The sequence below is a fragment of the Hemicordylus capensis genome, chromosome 2 (genome assembly GCF_027244095.1).
Source record: "Hemicordylus capensis ecotype Gifberg chromosome 2, rHemCap1.1.pri, whole genome shotgun sequence".
NCBI classification, from domain to species: Eukaryota; Metazoa; Chordata; class Lepidosauria; order Squamata; family Cordylidae; genus Hemicordylus; species Hemicordylus capensis.
This window is the reverse complement of record NC_069658.1, coordinates 132,730,359-132,751,621: the sequence shown is the minus strand read 5'-3', so window position 1 is coordinate 132,751,621 and position 21,263 is coordinate 132,730,359. Positions and strand designations below refer to the sequence as shown.

At 43.3% G+C, this 21,263-nt stretch overlaps 1 protein-coding gene across 6 annotated transcripts in view; it reads left to right on the top strand.

Moving 5' to 3' along the window:
* Nucleotides 1-21,263, top strand: part of SUSD1 (sushi domain containing 1) — an 83,862-nt gene that overhangs the window by 10,090 nt on the left and 52,509 nt on the right. For 4 of the 6 annotated variants that reach the window (XM_053303986.1, XM_053303987.1, XM_053303989.1 and 1 more), the window contains exons 2-6: nt 9,331-9,456; nt 11,369-11,524; nt 12,806-12,958; nt 14,979-15,158; nt 19,518-19,697. In XM_053303986.1, the coding sequence (XP_053159961.1) occupies nt 9,331-9,456; nt 11,369-11,524; nt 12,806-12,958; nt 14,979-15,158; nt 19,518-19,697 (795 nt within the window). Of the gene's footprint in view, nt 1-9,330; nt 9,457-9,565; nt 9,702-11,368; nt 11,525-12,805; nt 12,959-14,978; nt 15,159-19,517; nt 19,698-21,263 lie in introns of those variants that run through there. The other 2 variants (XM_053303991.1, XM_053303990.1) reach the window with 2 other exon arrangements.

The following is a 21,263-nucleotide window of genomic DNA, read 5'->3' as shown; positions in this document are numbered from 1 at the left end:
CGTATAAATTAATCCAAGGCAGCAAATACTGCCTAGTTTCATGCTTGGAATCACTAATGTCGATTAGAATATGCATTTATCTATATTAACATATTTCTCACGTCTTCCTCACTGTCAAAAACAGAATTCTTGGTGTTCCTTTGCTGCCTTCTCAACATAGTATCTAGTTATGTAATCAACAGTTATCCTGCCAACAGTCCACATTTCCCTAGTAATTAGTATATTTTGCCTCAAATATCCAGTGCTTTCTTTAAAATATTCCTGAATATTATTGTCCTTGGGGTTTGGTTCTCTGTACCCATGCCCCCATTCCCACGCTGTCCCATTCCCATCCTGTCCCATTCCGTTCTATATTTCTGCTGGGCTTCAATAAGTCAATTTTTGAGCATCATTGTAATTAGCAAAAGTCCTGTCAGGTTTGATGAACAGCGGAGGGATAGAGAGTTCCATTCCTTTCCCCAGACCCACTCCCCTACTTCTCTCCTATCCCTCCCTCCCGCACTGTAGCACTTCACTTTTCCTCATAAGAATGAATGATAGCCATTCATATATATTGAGGAAACTAAAGAACTGCATTTGTTCATGGACACCCCATAGGTGAGCTAGGGGCTAAACCTGTCCCCCACCCCTGACAATCCCAATATCTGGTGTGATAAGCAGCTTTTTGCCCTGCCCCTCAGCTGTGTCCCAGAGTGCAGCCTATTTAGCCCCATAGAACCCAATAATAATAATAAAATGAACTTTATTTGTTAGCCACCCTATAACAAATTGTTCTCTGGGCGGCTCACAACAGAGGATTAAAACATACAATAAAAGCACATAACAGACAAAAAAAGAAGAAAATAAAATATAAAATATAATACAAAGCAGCATAAAAGCTCATTTTAAAATTAGATAAAAATCAGATCAAATCTGAAAACGAGAATTTAAATGGCCTGGATGAACAAAAAGGTCTTTACCTGGCATCTAAAAGAACGGAGTGATGAAGCCAGGTGAACGTCACTAGGCAGGTTATTGCATAAATGGGGTGCAACCACTGAAAATGCCCTCTCTCTGGTAGCCACCTGCCTCACCTCGTTTGGCAGGGGCCCCCAGAGGAGGGCCTCTGAATTAGATTTTAAGGTTTGCGTAGGAATGTATGGGGCAAGGGCAAGGTGCTCTCTCAGGTAACCTGATCCCAAGCCATTTAGGACTTTAAAGGTTAAAACCAGCACTTTGAATTGGGCCTGGAAATGGACTGGGAGCCAGAGGTGCACCTAGGTAATTTTGGAACCTGGACCAAAAGGCCTTTGGAACCCCCCCACCCCAGCCCCCCACTGGAGGCTCCCATTCCTGCTGCATCATCCCCCTGCACACACCACCCATGAAGCATGCAGTATAACACGTGGGTTCTTGAGGGCACAAACAGCAACTGAACTCACAAGAATGTAAGAATATAAAACAGGTATATTTAGGCAAATATGTAGAAGCAGAAACATTTCAACATGCAACTGGTCCATCTCCAGTTACCACCAGTTCGTCTGGTGGTGACTCACGGGCAGGCCTTCTCTGTAGCTGCTCCTGGGCTATAGAATGCACTCCTGGCAGAAATCCATAATTTGAGTGTATTACTGTCTTTCAGGAAACCCTTAAAACCTATCTGTTTGGCTTGGCTTTCCAGGGTTTTAAACTGCTGTTATCTGTTTTAAATTTTAACTGTTAACTGTTTTATATATTTGCCCTGGTTTTCCAGGGTTTTTAGCTGTTTGAATGTTTAATTGGTTTTATTCTGTTTTTATACTTTTGATTTTAATTGTTAATTGGTTTTAATTGGTTTTATTCTGTTGTAAACTGGCCCGAGCCAGTTTGGATGGGTGGTATATAAATTGAATGAATGAATATATATAAACTTAATGTATTCCCATCCCACATATTTCTTTCCCCACTCCCTCCTCTGTCTCTAAATCACCCAGTCACAATCACACTTGGCCACCTGGCGCAGTGCGGGCCAGTGGTGACCACACCATTCAGGACAGACTAAAGAGGATTTGGGGGGCCCCAGGGGGTGTGGAAGCCCTGGACTTTGGCCCCAAAGTCCAGGGGTAAGAGCGCCACTTCTGGGAGCCAATGCAGCTGACGAAGCACATATCCAGTCCCAGTTAATAAACTTGAGATCCAGCGTGGTGTAGTGGTTAGAGTGCTGGACTAGGACCGGGGAGACCTGAGTTCAAATCCCCATTCAGCCATAATACTAGCTGGGTGACTCTGGGCCAGTCACTTCTCTCTTAGTATAGCCTACTTCACAGGGTTGTTGTGAAAGAGAAACTTAAGTATGTAGTACACCACTCAGGGTTTCTTGGAGGAAGAGCGGGATATAAACATAATAATAATAATAATAATAATAATTTTTTCCCTGCTGCATCTTCTGAACCATTTTCAAAGGCAGCCCCACATACAACGCATTGCAATAATCTAAGCAAGAGGTTACCAGAGCAGGAGTAACTGTGGCCAAGCTATCTCTGTCTAGATAAGGTCACAGTTGGCTTATCAGCCAAAGCTGATAAAAGGCTCTCTGAGTCATAGAGGCCACTTGAGCCTCTAGTGACAGTGCTGGATCAGTGAACACCCCCAAACTGAGAACTTGGTCCTTCAAGGGGAGCGCAACCCCAACTAGAACAGGTTGAACATCATTCACCTGGGCAGAGGACACCGACCAACAGTACTTATGTCCTGTCTGGATTGACTCTCAGGTTGTTCACCCTCATCGAGTCCATTACTGCATCCAAGCACCAATTCAGGACTGTCACCGCTTCACCTGTGTCTGGCGAAAAAGAGAGGTACAACTGAGTGTCATCTGCATATTGATGACACCTCAAGCCAAAACTCCTGATTACCTCTCCCAGCGGCTTCATGTAGTTGTTAAACAGCATAGGAAAAAGAATGGAACCTTGTGGAAACTCCATAGCATAATTGCCAAGGGGTTGAGCAGTAGAGCCCGTTTTAGTAACAGGCCTTGAGGTAGGAATGGAACTACCTCCAAATAGTGTCTCCCGCACCCAATTCGGCCAGCCTATCCAAAAGGATACCATGGTCAATGGTATCAAAACCCACTGAGAGAGCTAAGAGAATTAACAGAGTTGCACTCCTCCTGTCTCTCTCTCTCTGCGTAGGTCATCCCACAGGGCAACCAAAGCAGTTTCTGTTCCAAAGCCAGGCCTGAAGCCTGATTGAAATGGATCTAGATAGTCTGTTTTCTCCAGGAGTGTTTGGAGCTGGTCAGCCACTACACGCTTGAGCAACATCCCCAGGAAGGGAATATTGGCTACTAGCCTATAGTTGTTTACATCTTCTGGGTCCAGACTGGGATTCTTTAGGAGTGGTCGAATAATAACTTCCTTCAGTGAAGCTGGGATCACTCCCTCTCAATGAGGCATTTAGAACCTGCTGGACCCAGCTAAAAATCTGTGTGAGTCACTGAGAACCAAGTAACCTATGAATCTTTATCTGCATAGCCCCCTGTCCTGGATCCTTTTCCTGATCACTCTAGAGTGGGATGAAATGTTGGGGGTTGCCTTGTATAATTTATAGATTATTTCATTTCATTTCATTTCATTTCATTTCATTTCATTCACTCACTCACTCACTTCTTTGGTCATCTTTCTGTAGAAATTCTGTAGTCAAAATAATTTACAACAATGCAAAACCAAGTGCAGCAGTAAGAATATAAACCCAAAACATTCAAATGTTAGTCTGAAAAGGAGATGCCTCTTTCTTTTCTGTGAGAAAGCATGGCTTGTGGTAAAAACGGGAGAAAATGATTGATTATTTTCATCTGATACAGAGAATTCACATCTCATTTTATATTGTAATGGTTAACGACATAGATGTAGAGATAAAAAGAAGCAGTTTTATCTCCTGTGATAGCAAACAACAGAACAATCCCATGTTTTTATATTATCAATAGTTAGGGTATGAAGAAAAGAAGCATTTGCTAAAAGAGATAAAATTGTATATGGCCTGTCACATGAAATGTAGACCATCCTGGAGTCAACATAAGAGATTCGTACCTAAGGCCTTGATACAGGGGTTCTCAATCTTGGGTCCCCAGATTACAACTTCCATCACCTCTAGTCACAATGGCCTTTGAGCTAGGGGTGATGGGAGTCATAGTCCAACAATATCTGGGGACTCAAGATTGAGAATCTCAATAGATTTATTTAACCATTCAAATCTATCTTGGGTACTACAATGGGCAGCTTCACATGACTGCCAGCAAGTCTGTAAATGAGGAACATTTAGGTAAAATTTCAGGAATTGGGAAAATGTGTTCCCACAGAGTGTTGTGTCTGAACCCACCAAAGTCCAGTTCCTGTGCTGGCTCACCAAGTTACGCCCAACCTTTGCCTAAGATCCTAAGGCTGAGGACTGGGTGGAACTCGGTAACCAGCATGGGAACTGGAATAGGGTGGGTTCAGACATCACCCCATTGGGAGCATGCACTCCTGGTTCCTGAAATTTTACCTAAATATTCCCTACTTATAGACTTGCCGCTGGTCATGTGAAGCTGCCTTTAGAGTTCCTATATTCAGCACCAATGGAGTCCATATTTCATTCATCTTCAGAAACATCAGCTGGGATTTACAATAAATTGTCAGTTTGATTAATCTAAGGATTCTCCATAATTTCTCCAGCCTTTTCAATATGACCTTTCTGTACCAAATGAATACTATGTCATAAAGTTTAGCAGGAATAGCAGTTTGGTGCAATACTAAGCAAAAAGATAGTTGAACAGACTGTTAGTATGTCTTTAACTATGTTATATTCCTCATGTGCCTTGCATTTCTGGCTAGCCTTATTCAAAAGCATAGAAACGAATAAAGCCAGATTCGCAAGAGCTCCTTTATGGATGAATGGTGCCTTGGGCCTTCTCCCCCAGCTAGATTCTCTTTTGAAAAACATGCAATTTGCAATACTAAACAGCATTTTGCTGTTTGCAATACTTGCAATACTACATGCAATACTACAAACAGCATTTGAAAGGCCTCTGAGTTTCAAAAATGGTTTATGTGGCACTGAAGGCAACTGTGAAGAATAAAGTCTAGGAACCTCCTTAGACATACTTGATTAGTTCTCTGTTTCATCGGATCTGGCCTAGAGTTTGCTGGGGAGCGGGGGATTGATGTGATTGTGCCTAAGAATTATGAAATTCCTTTGCAGTGAAACTGACCAGTTACCAAACTGGGGGAAAGCTCCAGTGCTGGTTCAAGGGGTCTAGTTATCCCCTTACACTGGTGCTGGGACCTTATGATCTGATCTGTGATATAGTGATATTATTAGGCACTATACATGATAAAGTACCAGATACAAAAGCGTGTCAAACGTTTGGAGAAGGCTTAAGCCTCAGCATAGTTAGGGAGCTGAGAAGAAGCAATAGAAATATTAACTTTCACTTGGTGTGGTCAAAGAGTATTATGGGCCAACATATTTATTCAGGATTCTGGTGACCAACCTTTATGCAAACCCTGTGAGGGTTGGTTGGTTCTAGCCTTGCAGGCAGGATGCAGGCAGCAGTATAGTGCTAGAGTAAGAGTGTATGACTAACTCTGTGTTATAGCCTAGCACAGTGGCCTCCTGGTCCTAAACAGCAAGCCTTCCCTGACTGTGTCACTTGTGGCATCCATGCTACAGTTTGGTCAAGCAGGCCTGCACAGCACATGGCCTATTTGTGTCCCACTGAGGGAATTTCAGCAAACATGGATGGTCTGGTTAATGGAAAATGTAGAATTTTTGCACCATTATTATGTTTGCCTTGCTCTTATCTATACAGAAGATTCAGAACAGAAACATACCTGAACCCAAACTCAGAGAGATGTTTTCAATGAACCGGAACTGAACACAAACCTATAATTTCTTGGTACCTTTAACTGAACCAAAATTAAATTCGTAAACGCAAAGAGTGGTAATTGGTTCAAAATTAGTGGTTTCAGTAAATTAAGCTTGGCTTTCAGTTGTATGATTTGTTTTATTTTCCTTTAAAAAATCCTGCCATATGTATTACGCTTGTAAAAACCTTTTTTAAAATTCAAAAATAAATAGTTGGGGTAAGTTTCCCTTGCTCTGGAAGAAGGAGTTGTTCTCCAGAGTAAGACTTCTTGTTCCAGAACAGAGGCCTTGTTCCAGAGTAAGGGGAATGTGGATGCCAGCCATTAAGAATAACAAATATTTGTTTTTAAGTTAATAATTGTGTTTGTTGTATAGCACTGCACAAGCAAGACTGTTGGATATAATTCTGCATGAAATGGATCTAAACTGGTTCTGAGCCAGATCAAAATGTTTCAGCTGGTTATCAAACCACTTTTTAGGTAATGTCTGAACCAGAATGGACCTGGAGAGTTAACAAAACAAAACATTGATGAACCTGAACTGAATCTAGGTTGATAATGGTTCACCTCCTTGGTTCAGAAGTGTATGGTGCTGGTGCTAGAATTCTAATGGGGCAGAATAATGTAGTTGTCATAGCTCCTACCAGAGCTAGTGGAGGATGGGGGGAGTTCACTAGGGTGAATCCTTGACTGTAAGGGATTCATAGTAGGCTGCCACCATCCACTTTATTTTAATGTGGGACAAATCACTTTCCCCATGTAAGATTCCTGGGGGTGGGTGGGGGTGGGTAAAGTGGCAAAACCCTCCCTAGTAGGGGCTGAGCATTCCTAGGCCTCCAGAGGCATGTGACTAAGGCAGACCCAAAATGAAGAATATCACACTTTGCCAACAAGGGTTTATTATTAGATTAAAAGAAAAACAAGAGTATGCAATAAGAACAATTGTCTGCTTTATGAAGCAGACTGTAAGAGAGAAATTTCTCATTAACTAGGAAACTCAGATTCAAGCAATACAACACAGGAAAATAATTTCCCTAACGCATCTAACTGAACTGATTCCTATCTTATTACTCACAGCAGGGCTCTTCCTGCTGTTTCCAGCCTCCAGGCTGTGGCCTCCCATTTCCCCAGTAGTTTCTCAGCCAGTTGCTTCTTCAGGGCCAGGGGTGTAGCTATAATTGAGTGGATGGGTTCAAAGAACCCGGGCCCCCAGCTCAGGGCCGGATTAAGCTAGTGTGGGGCCTGTAGCATATGTTATAAAGGGGCCCTAAATAAAAAAAATTACACATAAATATTAAAACATAAATTATTTACTTGCATAGTAAAGTAATTACTGAATCATTGCTAGCTGGCTCAAGTACAGTTTTAAACTAGACATTGTTATTACTTTGTGCTTGTATGACACCAGCCATGCATACGGAGTTTTATAAGGAATGAGAGCAGAAAGGAAAATGCATTGCTGAACACAGACACAAGAAAGACAGCAGAGGAAAGGGAACGAAATGGAGCAGTGGTGAAACAGTCACACTTACTTAGGGCTAGTTACAGTAGGCCTTGGGGACAAACAAGGAGGAATGCAATTACTGCATCATTTAAAAAAAATACTGAGTTATACATACATACTGATTCCTCCCTTGCCATACCACTAACCCTCAACCACTGGGTGCTGCACCCTGCAGGACCAAGGAACACGTGAACACACATATGCGCATCTGTCTCTGGTCCACACTCGCATTGCTCACTCTTTTTCTCTCTCCTTGCTCTTTACAACAGCTCTGCAAAGTAGGCTACCATTATAATCTCCATATTGCAGATGGCGGGGGGAGAAGGGGCTTAAGGCTACTTACGCGGGAGTAAGCCTCCTTGGACGCTGCACGACTGACAGGGCTGAGCTGTAAAGCTGTAAAATTGTGTGTATTTGGGGCTTCATCCCATGGAGCAGGAATGAGCAGCTACACCTAGAATCGTGCCCGTTAAGTTTGTGGGTTCGTGTGCCCGAAGCCTGCCACTCAAGCGGAACTCTGTCTCCGAGGTGATGGGGACTGAAGGGGAGGGCTCACCATGCCAATGCTGGACAGCAGTGTCGAAGTGTGGCTGGAGGCTTTGAGCTTGGCCTGGCTGAGGTAGAGCCTCCGCCAGGACAGCGCCTACATGGAGTGCTCGTTGAGGCGCATGAGCTCTGGCGGGCGGCGGCCTGCACCGCAGAGGCGCTTAGGAGCTTAGGAGGACCAGACCGACCCGCACCGTCTTCTTTCGGTGGCGGCAGCAGCTCCCTCTGTCCCTCCTCCTCTTCTCTCCTGCCGCAGCTGTGAAACTCCCGCTGCACCTCAACACCCTATGGCACTCCCTAGTTTCCACCTCCCTTAACAGCCACGTTCTTAAAGCAGTAGTCCCATGTTTGTTGTGTGTTGGGCAAATAAATTGATCAGGAGATTGATGATGAGATGGACCCGAAAGACAGCACAGGGCCCTCATGGGTGGGGAGGAGAAGGGTGGCTACAGGAGTGGAAAACAAGCCATGAATGGCTTTTTGTGTTGGGGTGCCATTGGGCAGCATCCTCCTTTCCCTCTAATCTGGTGCAAAGCAAAGGTTTGAGAAGCGCAGACGCTTGGGGTGAGAAAATAAGCCATGGGCTGAGAGGACTGAGGGGAGGTGGGTGACTGGACAAGCAATAAGCCCCCTTTCACTGTGAGGGTCGTGGTGGTCCATGTTCCTTGTAACTGGAATTCCCAGATGTTGTTGACTACAACTCCAGTAATCCCCAGCCAAAGGCCATTGTAGCTAGGGATGCTGGGAGTTATAGTCAACAACAGCTGGGAATCCCTGTTACAGGGAACACTAGTGGTGGGACCTGTCTTCAAAACACCATACTCCCACCACCTCTATTATGGAAGAGGATCAGCACTTTCTCCTCCCAGGACTAAGCTTTCAAACATAGGGAAGGGCCAGTTAATCCCCATTTCTGGGCAGTTGTGGTCACTTTAATTGGGGCAACTGGGTGCATCGTAGCACAGTCTCACTCTGTGAAGCTATTGGAAGAATGCTCCAGGCTGACCTCTTTGCATAGCCACGCCAGGGCTAGGCTCCAACCAGCCAAGAGTCCCAAAAGATGGACTAAGAAGAGCTGAAGCAGCTTGTGCAGCTTTTCCACATCCACACTGTGCTGGTGATCACACTGTGCTGGCAGGGGAGGGTGTGACGGGGTGAAACATTGCCAGGAATCAGGCAGGCTGGGACCTCTGAGGTTGCGTCTGGGAGGACTGGACAAAGGGAGGCAAAACAAATGACGTTGTTGATTGTCTGTGGAGTGAATCTCTGTTTGTTTTATGAAGCCCGGTTAAAATCAAACACGAATCCATGTTGCGTCTGAATGTGCCCCTTGAATCCAGATATCTGTCTGTCCAGTACATTGCTAGGTCCTCTCGCAATCCTAACTTCCAATATTTTATGTTAACTATATTTTTATAGATGCCGATTTGCCTCCTAATATTTGTGTCAGTTGCCATGCTAATGCTACATGCCAGCAAGAAAATGGCAAACATGTTTGCAAGTGTATTGATGGATTTTGGGGTAATGGGAGGAGTATTTGTCAAGGTAGGTGAAAATTTACAGTCCACTGTGATTTCTGACACCTGTACAAAAGGATGCTGTCTAGAATAATCCCTTCCCCAAATGATACTAGGTCTTTTATTATAACAACTCAGAGGCATGCTACGGCTGTAATGTTTTCCACTTTCTGAACCATGGTTGAGAGATTAGGAGCAGGACCCAGGCTTCTGTGCTTTCAGAACTACTGTACCACCAGACTACCTGACAACTCATCTGCCTACCTGCTCTAGGTATTTACCAGGTTTCAAAATCTTAACACATGCATTAAGAGATGTATAGCTCAAAACCAGCCCAGTGAATTCTGCCCAGGAGGGTGTACAGATGTAGTAAAGATACTGGAGCACTGGAAGCCTAGCATCCTGCCTCCCTCAGTGTTAGAAAGATTTGGAGGGGAGATAACTTATCTCCCTGCCACCCACAGAGGAAGTGCATAAGCAAGGAGAGCACTACTAATTAATATTGCCTGGAGACATGGAGTTAAAGTTATAAGTAAAGTAGTTTATTTAGGGTTGCTGGTGCTGAGAGTCGATGCCATCAGGAGCTGCCTCTGCAAAACTCAGGAGCCTGGCCCATGTACTGTGCACAGTTGGAGACTCTAGGCCAGGGGTTCCCAAAAGGGGGTACTTGAAGCACTGCCAGGGGGTACTCAGAGCCCGCCTATCTCCCCACACTGCAACCACAGTATTTGGCTATTCCAGTTACTGGATTAAGTTACTCATAAGCAGTCTTATTGAAATTAATGGTTTACATTTTCTTGCCCCATTAATTTCAATGGGAGTACTAATAACCTGTGCACAAAACCAGACGGGGGTGGCTCGATGGCAGGCTGGGTGGTGTCTCACTTTAAGGGCTGGGGAGGGTGCATTTACCCCTCCCTCCACTCCCTACCCCCACTGGCACTTGTATTTTTAACATCCTACGGGGCGGCAGCGTACTTCCCTGCTGTCCCGTTTGCCAGAAGTAGCTGGTGCATGTGCACTCGCTGGGCACACATGCACACGTTGCACTCATGCATGTCGGGCGGGTTAGCGTGAGAGTGCAACGTGCACTGGAGTGCAAACTTTAAGGTTTGTGACAGAAGGGTTACACTTGTTTTTTTAAAAGTTGGGAACCCCTGCTCTAGGCAATCACATGGAGTCTTGTATAATGTGTGTAGCAATAATTCAATCCCAGGGTTTCAAAGGCAAAGCCAGGCCCAGTAATATCTAAGAGAAAGACTAGCAGCATTAAGAGTTACAGAAAGAGTGTAAAATCTTTGTCTGAGCAGTCTCTGTTGGCATATAATTCTATAAACTTTTGAATTGTATAGATTCAACTCTTGCACAGGCAGAATAATAAGATAGCCTGTTCTCAGCTGGGCAGAAAGCAAAGTTTATCGTAAATATGTTTAGTGGCTGTTAAATAGTCTGTAATTTGCCTGTTTGTCATTAAATTAACTGTATATTACTGTATCTGTCATTTGTATATAACAAGATAGTTACATACACTTTTTATGTTCTGCCTTTCAGTCTATAATGCGCCCCATTTATTCCTATACCCACAGATGCTGGGCCAATAATATCACTTAATGTGTTTTGCTTGAAAGAAGGAGCAGAGATGAAGTTTTGAGTAAACTAGAGTGATATATGTTGGCAATTACAATAGGGTTTTTAAAAAATCTATAGTTCCTAGCAGTCACACCTCTTAAAATATTTTAATGGTGAAATAAATCTGCTTGAGAATCATATTTATTTATTTATTCATTTATTCATTTATTCATTCATTTCATTTCTCTACTGCCCTATCCAAAGGCGGTGCCTTTATTAATATTGATTCTATTATTATTATCATCATCATCATCATTCTCATCCTCATCATTTTGTTTAATCTCTGTGATGTGTTTTAAACATAATGTTAGATAAAAATGAATGTTCTCATGGAGCAACCAAGATGTGTGGAGAGCACAGCACATGCCATAATACACCTGGAAGTTATTACTGTGCTTGTCTTGACGGCTACCAAGCTTCCAGTAAAAACAAGACATTTATTCCCAATGATGGCACACACTGTGAAGGTAAGTTCAGCAACTATAATAAGCTGTTGTTTGGGTTTTTTTGTTTTCCTTGATATTTTGGCCTTTTAAATAAATATACATCACACTAGTTTTTCACTCGGAGTCATTTCTTCATTTTTTAAGATTTTGGTAATTGAGTGCAAAATACACACACAATGAGCATGGTACACACATTGCCACTTTTCCTACCAAAAGACATGGACGCAGTGGCTGACACCAGACTAAATTACTGCTGAGTATCCTATTGAAATTAAGTAATCCTTTAGAGTAACTCCTGAGTAACCATTGAGTAACTTAGTCTGGATGGCAGCCAGCAGTTGGAAAAGATTCAAGCTCTTATTTCCATGTATTTCATCAAGGAAATAAATAATGTGAAAACATCCATAAATAGAAAACTGAATTTATGGCACACCTCTCAGCTATGTCCATGTTGCGGCAGTTAATATGACAACCATTGTGTACCAGCAAATAGGATTGTTGACTCTGTTATCCATCTTGTCTCTCCTCCCATAACTTGGGGAGCTTCCTTTTTAAATCTTGTTTTTTGAAGTGTCTCATGAACTTCAAAGTGCTGATCCATTGATTTATCACCTTATTAAGTGCTTTCAAAAAATGAAACTTTTTTAAAAGTGCAAAACTGCCTCAGAGGCTAGGAAGGGGTAGGGGGCAATTTCTGGAGGAAATCACAGGTGCCCAGCCAGTCAAGACTGTGCATAGCTGGGTATATAATGAGTCTATGGTAGGGCTAGAACTTGAACCTGCCTTAAGGTTCTCCATGAGTTTGCTCTACCCTGTATTTCTGCCCTTCTCTCCTGACATGTCCCTGCCCATGACTCCTCTAACTCTGCCACCATCAGCCACCCAACAGTTTCATGCTCCTTTATATAGCTCCAGCCTTTCTCTCTTGCTGCCCTTTTTGCCTGGAACTTCTTCACCACCTTTTCCGTTTTAAATCTCACCTCTTCCATGAAGCCTTTGACTCAGCTCCTCACCCCAACAAAATTTACATAAATATTTCTTCTGTTACACTTGCCTCTCCATTTCCTCCATTCTCTCCCTTTGTTGCCCCCCCAACTCTAAATTTTAAATTGTAAGCTCTTTGAGACACTAACCTTTTTTGCGTACATTACACTGTAAAGAGCTATGTACATAAATGGCACTATATAAATAATAAGTAGTAATAATAACAAGGCTCCATACTGGCTCTTGCCTACCATCAGCTTAATAATATTTGTATGAGTTCTAATAAAATGATCGACACAATTGTCATGGGCTTTCTAGATATTAATGAGTGTAACGTCTCAGACATCTGTGGCCTTGGAGGACAATGTGTGAATACCATCGGAAGCTATGAGTGCTACTGTATGGAAGGATACAGTACAGAAAATGGAACAGAACCGTTTCAGCCACTTATAGGCAACATTTCATGCAAAGGTGAGAGCTCGTAGCAAATCTTTAGCCCTCTTATACTGATGGAGGCATAAGGAACAATGTGCAGGAGTATTCTGCCCAGGAGTAGTAAATCTGTTCTCCACTTCCAGTGCTTCGGCCAATGAGTGCAAATGTTCTGGGATGATTGCCATGCACTTGGATATTTGGCATTTTAAAAAAAATTATTCTCATTAAATAAAGTTTATTTAATTTTATTCTCTGTGTATGTCCTTGAAAATGGATCCCAGATAATAGGGCCCAGATGACTTCTGCATGAGGCCTTGGAGAGCCACTGCCAGTCAAAATAGATAAAGTAGACAGTACTGGGGTAGGGGGACTAAGTGAAGGTAGCGCAAAAAACAACCAGTTCAAGCTTTGTTGCAGGAGGAAGGTAAGGTCCAGTGCCTGGTGGAATCACCAGCTTATTCTGTGGAAATGCTCATAATTTGCATGCTGTATGACTGATTCCATAAACAACCCATTCACACTAGGCCTTTGGGTGATGTTTCTGATTAAGGGTTGGGTGTTTTTTAGAAATTTCTAGTGTTTCTCATGATGTCTATCCAGACAGCATAAGGAACATTGATTCTGGAAGCCATTTTATCCCCTGCTAACTGTGCAAAGAGGTATCTTCTAAAGTGGTGGCGAAACACAAAGCAGGTACCAGCAATAGTCACTGGGAGGGATGCTATGCTAGTCTCAATAGGGACAGTTGCTCTCTCCTGCCATATTTAATTTAAATTGTATTTAATTTAAGAGAGTCACCACTTTTAGAGGTGCCTCTTTGCCCAGTTAGTAGGGGATAGCAGGTGTGTTTCAAGTACTTAAAGCAAGTTATCTATCTATCTATTTAAAAGCCTTAGGATGTATGTAGCAAATCCCGTGGTATGAGGCACATCTTGTGAGAGTTGAGAGAGACAGTTGTCCAGAGGAGAGAGAAGCCATGGAGTAGGGCTGAGTGGTGGCCGGAGGGGCAGCCGCTGCAGAGGAGGGAGGGTCGAGTAGGAGGAGGCGGCAGCGGTGGCGGCAAAGAAAGAAAAAGAGACATTGAGCAGGCATCCATTGCCCCGCCGTTCTCCTTGCGAGGAGGATGGCCGAATTGGGGCGGAAGAGTGCATCGAGGGCAATCCGTGCAGGCTGGAAGGGAAGCCCTGGCTCGTCCGTCCTCCTCGAGAAGAGGCCAATGGGACTGACCCGAGGTGTGCTCTACCACCCCGATCGACTCAGCAGGGCGACATGATGGAGGCCACTGGTAGGAGCTGATCTAGGCCACTGCGATGCCGCTCTGGCTGAGTGAGTGGGAGGGGGAGACTGGCTGAGTGGCTGGAGGGGAGATTGGCTGAGGGAGTGAAGGGGAGTGGCTGAGGGGGAGGCTTTCTTAGGGAAGACTGACTGAGGGGGTGAGTGAGCAATACAGACCTTGAGCGCAGATGTTCTGCCCGGGATAAGCTAGTATGTTATAAAACTGTTATAAAACACTCTGAACTGAAAAGTGCAACATCAATTATTACAGCTAAAATAATGGTATTAATATTATTCTCTGTGTTCAGTGTCTTGTTCATGCATAGCTTAGAGAATATTCAAGATCTGTGGCATTTTAAACACATCAGCTATCTGTTTTGGTTTGGTGACCTTGAAGATGCTTGAGGTGAGCCAAGCAGGAATTGGTTCACCCCGAAGCTGTTTTATTTTTTAAAAATGTGGTGCTGGTGCTCCAGTACAGACATTGGTATACAGCGTGTTGTTGGTCCCTTAGCAACATAAAATGCAAATGCAGCAAACATGTTTACAAACATATGGATTATAGAAATATAGTCAACAAGCAGCCAGAATCGGCTGCAGCTCCCTGCTAAGTGTACTGTCTCTGACAAACCTGGATCTGCTGCCATGTAATGTGTGAACTGGGCCTTAGACTTTTCCTCTGTAAGGAAGGTCTTTTCTCTCTCACTTGCTTTAGAAACACATTTGGGAGGCATTATGGTATCTTCTTTGTGTTTATTTTCTTCTTTCTGCTTTGCTGCAGTTGTGGACTGTGGGCTTCCACCTCCTCTTCCAAATGCTTATTTAGCTCTTGTCAACAAAACAAGCTATGGAAACAAAGTTGTTTATACTTGTCATCCTCCTTATGTCATTGAAAGTGGAAACTGGACTGCCGTTTGCAATTCTACAGGTCGATGGGAAGGAGCTGATCCAATGTGCAAAGGTAAAGAAGACACACATTTAAAAATTATACAGCTCATAGCAATAATTTCACTGTTAATTGTCACTTGCATGTGCAACTAACTACAGGCACATTTCAAAGAAAGCTAGGTATGCTTAAGTCCTATGGAGATCATTGACAATATTCATGCAATCACCTGAGTACTGAAGTCTGATTTCTTTTAAATGGTTAAGCTCTCTTGATTTCAGTGGGATACAACACTGCTTCGCGCATTACTGAGCTGCAAATGTGTGTTCCCATCATGTGTAACACGTGGCCAAGAGAAGCAGTCAGTCCTGGCTCCCTGACAGACACACTGAAAAACATGTATTCTAAACCAGTGTTTCTCAAACTTTTTGGAGTCAAGCACCGCTAAATTCTTCGTGCAGAGTTTCAAGGACCGCTACATTCTTCATGCGCAGTTTCCCGGACCAGCAGTTAGTAAAGGGGTTTCAAGTCTGTCTATCTATCTATCTGACTTCTATACTGCCCAAAACTTGCATCTCTGGGCTGCTTAGAATGAAAATAATATAAGCATTAAAATAATTAAATTTGGAATCTTTTGCAAACATGGAATATTAGGGGTTCTTAACCTTGGGTCCCTCAGTTAAAACTCCCATAACCCCCAACAACAATGGCATTTGGCCATTATGGCTGGGGATTATGGGAGTAGAAGTCCACCAACGTCTGGGTACCCAAGGTTGAGAATCCCTGAATCTAAAAGCCTGGGTGAACAAATTTGTCTCCAGTATGTCTTCAGTATGTGCGGGGTTGTGGTGGAGGTGCTTCTGCTTACTCAGTGGAGAGGGGATGTTGGGCCATTAGAAAAATTCAAAAGCTACATGGGTCCAATGAAAACAACATACAAGCAAGCCCCACTGATGCAAGAGGGAAACAGCGTTCCCTCTCAAGGCGCCTTGACCACAACAGGCAGCTGGGTTTCAATCAACCAACCTTTGGCTGCAAACAATGAGCATGCAAGAACCAGCAGCCCTTCAAGTGGCGCCCACTGCCATACCTTTTCCTCCATGCCCCCGCACCGCATACAGTTTGAAGCTGTAAAGATAGGGAATAAGATAGCTGTAGGAAGATCTCAGCAGCACGTGGAGGCAAGGCACAAGAAGGGTCCCATGCCTCTGTGATACTCTTCCTCTTCCGTACCATGTGCAAAATTGAGGAAGTGAGTGCCTTGATTTCAGTTGGTGGGGGGGGTTGACTCCCAGTCAGGGACCGGCACTCAACCCTTCGGGGACCGGCAGCGGTCCAGGGACCGGTGGTTGAGAAACACTGTTCTAAACATTCATTTGTTGTGTGAAGCAGCCCATTTGCGTATCTAAATTTTCCTTTGGGTCATTTGCACATTTTGCATTAGTTACATGCTGCTAATGTAAACCAGGCCTATAGAGATAATTTGTGAATCAGTGTATCATGGGGAATTTAAGGATTTGTGCCATTGCAATACCAGCAATAGATCATGTGGACCTGGGGATTTCCTGAGAAGTAGCTGGTATTTGAAGAGAAATCTCAAACAAAAGCATAGCAAAAAGGTCATTTTCATTCTGCCAAAAGCACCAAAAACAAAAACAGAGAGGAAACTTGTAGCTGATAAAAATAGGTGCTGATTCTTTGCTGTAGCTCAAATATTAATTTTTCTGTTAACCTCTTAGTCTCAAAACTGGCATAAATGTTTAAGCCAATTCATAGCAGAAATTCTATCTATCTATCTATCTTTATAGACCACCTCATCCAAAGGCTCTAAACAAGAAGTTTAAAAATATATAAAACAAACACCATCTAAAACACACTACTTAAAACAGTATAAAAACAATTTAAAATTCAAAACCATTTACAACCAATTAAAATACCCCCAAACAACTTAAAAACATTGGAAGGCCAGGACAAACAAATCAGTCCTTAGGGCTCTCTTAAAGGCCAACAGCGAGCCTAAACTGCAGATATCTGCCGGGAGTGCATTCCATAGGCCAGGAGTAGCTACAGAGAAGGCCTGGTTCCAAGTCGCTACCAGACGTACCGGTGGTAACTGGAGACGGACCTCTTCAGATGACTTCAACATGCAATGGGGATCACACAGAAGAAGGCACTCTGTAAGTTAGCTCAGACCCAAGCCATTCAAGGCTTTAAAGGTAATAACCAGCACTTTATATTTTGCCTGGAAACATATCGGCAGCCAGTGCAACTGTTTTAAAACAGACCTAATGTGGTTTCTGGGTTTCCCCAGAGACCAGTCTCGCTGCTGCATTTTGAACTAACTAAAGTTTCTGAACTACGTACAAAGGCAACCCCACATAGAACTCATTGCAATAGTCAAGCCTGGAGGCTACCAGCTGATGCACCACTGTTTTGAGATTGTTCTCTTCAAGGAAAGGATGCAGGTGTCGAATCAGCCGAAGTTGATGGAAAGCGCTCCTGGCCATAGCCTCCACCTGAGATAGGGTGAGGCCTGGATCCAAGAGCACTCTCAAGCTGCGTACCTGTTCCTTCTGGGGGAGTGCAACCCCATCCAGCACACTCAAATTCCGATCCCCCACAATGAGCACCTCCATCTTGCTTGGATTCAGTTTCAATTTGTTATCCCTCATCCAACCCATTACTACCCATAGGCAGGCATTTAGGGAGTGAATGCCATTTCCTGATGATTATGATAAGGAGATTTAGATTTGGGTGTCATCATCATACTGATAACACTCTAAACCAAATCTCTTGATGACCTCACCCAGCGGTTATAGATGTTAAAAAGCATTGGTGACAGAACGGAGCACTGAGGGACTCCATATAATAGCTCCTGTACTGAAGAGCAATATTTCATGTATCTAAGCTAAAGAGGATGATCCTCTTTCCCCCCCATCTGCGCATCAGTGTGCTTAGCTATGGTCTCATTGCAAAGGGCTGAGAAGTGACTCCATTTTAAAAATTGGATTTTGGCAGGGAGAGGGGGAATCTCTTACAAAAGACAGTATTTTCCCCCAGAGTCAAAGGTGTTTTAAAAAGAGATTGCTGTTTTGGCATGTATATCCATGCTGAACTTGCATGCCTAGGTTTTGCAGATTTTTGTATTTCTAAAACTGATCAATCTATTTGACCAGAGATGGCAATGGGACAGAAGAAATATGTGTTTATATCATGGGGAAAGAAGCCTCTTTCAAACTGCTTTTAACTGTTTTAAAAGCATTGTCTTTCTCCAGCCCCTAATTCAAAGATAATTTGAACTCCCACCCTATAAAAGCAGGAAATCAGAAAGGCTTTATATATACACACAGTGGCTCTTTTTTATCATAATTACTTTAGTCATGCTGAGGTTTCTTTGGAAATTTAACTTACTAAAAGGTCAAGGATGTGGTTGATTCCCAGACTTTGCAAGATGGCAGTTTCAATTATTTTTTTTTAATGCTTCCCTTTTGTTCTGGTTTTTGGGGGTGGGGATAGCTTGTCAAATATATGTTGAACCTTTCACTAGAGCAAGTTCTATATGAATTTACCATTGGATAATTGCAAAAAGCATCCTGAGTTGGAAAAATAATGATAATATGAATTCCTCTTAAGATATGACTCCTTGTTTGAACCAAAGCAATGACTTTAGCTCTAAGCATAACATCGACCCTAAAGATTGGCAACCAGATTAGCATTTCTGAATAATGGTTATCCTGAAATTGTGGTGTATGTTCTGTACATGGAAAGGACTGGGGTGTTCTTGAAGAAGGAGCATCCACCATATCAGTGCAGCTGTCATCTGCAACCAGGGTGATGCTTGGAAGTGCTAAAAGGGTGATGATAATGACTTTCCCATATACTGCAAGTCAAGACCAAAGTATGATATCTTGCACTTGTGCATGCTGCAGTACATATACATGGAGAGTCGTGTCTTTAGCCTGATGAGCAGATGGTAGCAGAGCACTGGGGCAGAGTAGGCAAGGGCCTACTGTGCCAACCTGGTCCTGCTCTTTTCCAGGTGTGCTACAACTCATCCTCTGCCTCAAGTTTGCCATCCCTGATGTAAAACTTTAAAGATCAGTTCGTACATTTTGCATTTCTTCTGTTGAGGCAGGGGGTCATACACAATCTCCATATGTATGACCAATGTGAGAATGCTAAACTGCTTCCAGATTCTCAAGGGTATCCCATGTAGCTTTCTCTCTCTATCCAATATGAAACATTTTACTGTTATAGTACCCAAAGCCCCATCTGAGCTCATCTGAACTTGGGGGATTTTGAACTCATCAGTTGGAAAGTCATTGCTTCTTTAAAGTGGGGGACATGAGCAAATGAAAGGACTTGATGAATAACTTGCGTCTGGTTAAGCTATATGTCTCATTGCTAGTAAACTTTGTCATGCTCTCCTTTTAGAAATAGACTGCGGAAAACCACCATGGCTTCCACATACAAACATTATCTGGGATAACACCACAACTTTAGGAAGCAGGATATACTATACGTGTAAGGAAGGATTTCAGCCTTTTAGAGGACGTAATTTTTCACAGTGTACAATAAATCAGAAGTGGGAAAACATCACTTTTGAATGCAGAGGTAAATATATTACTTTTGGCCTTCCATTAACATGCTTGTTATTTATGACTGAACGTAACCATAGATAATGTTCTCTGTCTCAAAAATGTTTATTAACAGTGGCAAAACAATTGTTTCCATTACTTTTACTCAGAATGGTTAAGATGTTTAAACTACATCCCTGAAAGTTTCATATCTCATCCAGTCTTAAGACTGATTCACAGTTTGTATTTTGTATTTGGGTATGGAGATCAGAGAGCACAGTTCAGTAGGCCCTTAACATGTGTGTTAATTTCAACATGCATGTGCATAATTCAGGATAAAATTGGTTTGACATCTTTAGAAGCAAGAACCCAATATTTTTCTTGGGTATCTGTTGGTCTAGCCACCTAATGGTGCAGCGGGGAAATGCTTGACTAACAAGCAGAAGGTTGCTGGTTTGAATCCCCGCTGGTACTATATTGGGCAGCAGTGATATAGGAAGATGCTGAAAGGCAACATCTCATACTGTGCAGGAGGAGGCAATGGTAAATCCCTCCTGTATCCTACCAATACAGGGCTCTGGGCACCAGGAGTCAAATCAACTTGATGGCACACTTTACCTTTTACCTGTTGGCCTGCATTTATCCATACGGATCTTCTGGGACTCTTTGATCTAGCTCATGATCCGTTGCACTCATAAGAGTGGGTTCTGTGCCTGCATGGGGCCATTTGGGTGGAAATGAATAGCTCCTCTTAGCACTTAGCCCCACCCCTTGCATGTGGTACACTTAGTTGGTTTGGGCGGGCTAGCATTTCTCTCCTCAGTTCCTTTCTGACCACCATTGTTTCGGCTCCTCGGATTGGAACAGTTTCTGTGGATACAAAGATAGAAATGTGTTTAGTTTTACTTTGTCCTCTGACTCGGACTGGACCTGACTATTCTCTCTCTCGATGTTTTAAGTTTTATTCTGAACGAATGGACAGTTTTCTTGGTATCGACTCTGGATTGTTGGACAGCTTAATTTGGTTTAGACTTGGAACAGACTCTCTGCTACACTACTTGAGTATCCTTGTTATTTCATTTACCTACTATGGATAAGAAAAGGACCTTTAAATGTTGTCTCTGCTGCAATGCCAAACTCCCCTCAGTGCTCGACCATGAACTTTGCCTACTCTGTTTGTAGGAAGAGCACAACATCTCTACTTGTAAAATATGTCTTACTTTCTCCCACCAAACCAGGTAGGAATGTGTATGGAACAGGTTTGGAGGCCCTTTATGGGCCTCTGAAACAGTTCAATCGGCTGGCGGTTCCACCGGTTTGAAGGTGGGGGGCATACCTTTAAGGGCGGGGGAGGGTGCCCTTACCCCACCCGTCACATTTCCTCTGCCGGCCCTTCATTGTATGAGTCTCTGTCGGGGCAGCAGTGTACCTCTCTGCCGCCCTGGTGTCCTCCTTGGCCAGAAGTTAAAAGAAGTACATGTCACCTGTGTGAACATTGCGCTCACTCACGCACATATTGGGCAGGCACGCGAGTGCAATGTGTAACTTGCAGTTGAGGAGAACACCGGGGTGTCAGAGAGGTACTTTGCTACCCCAATGGGGA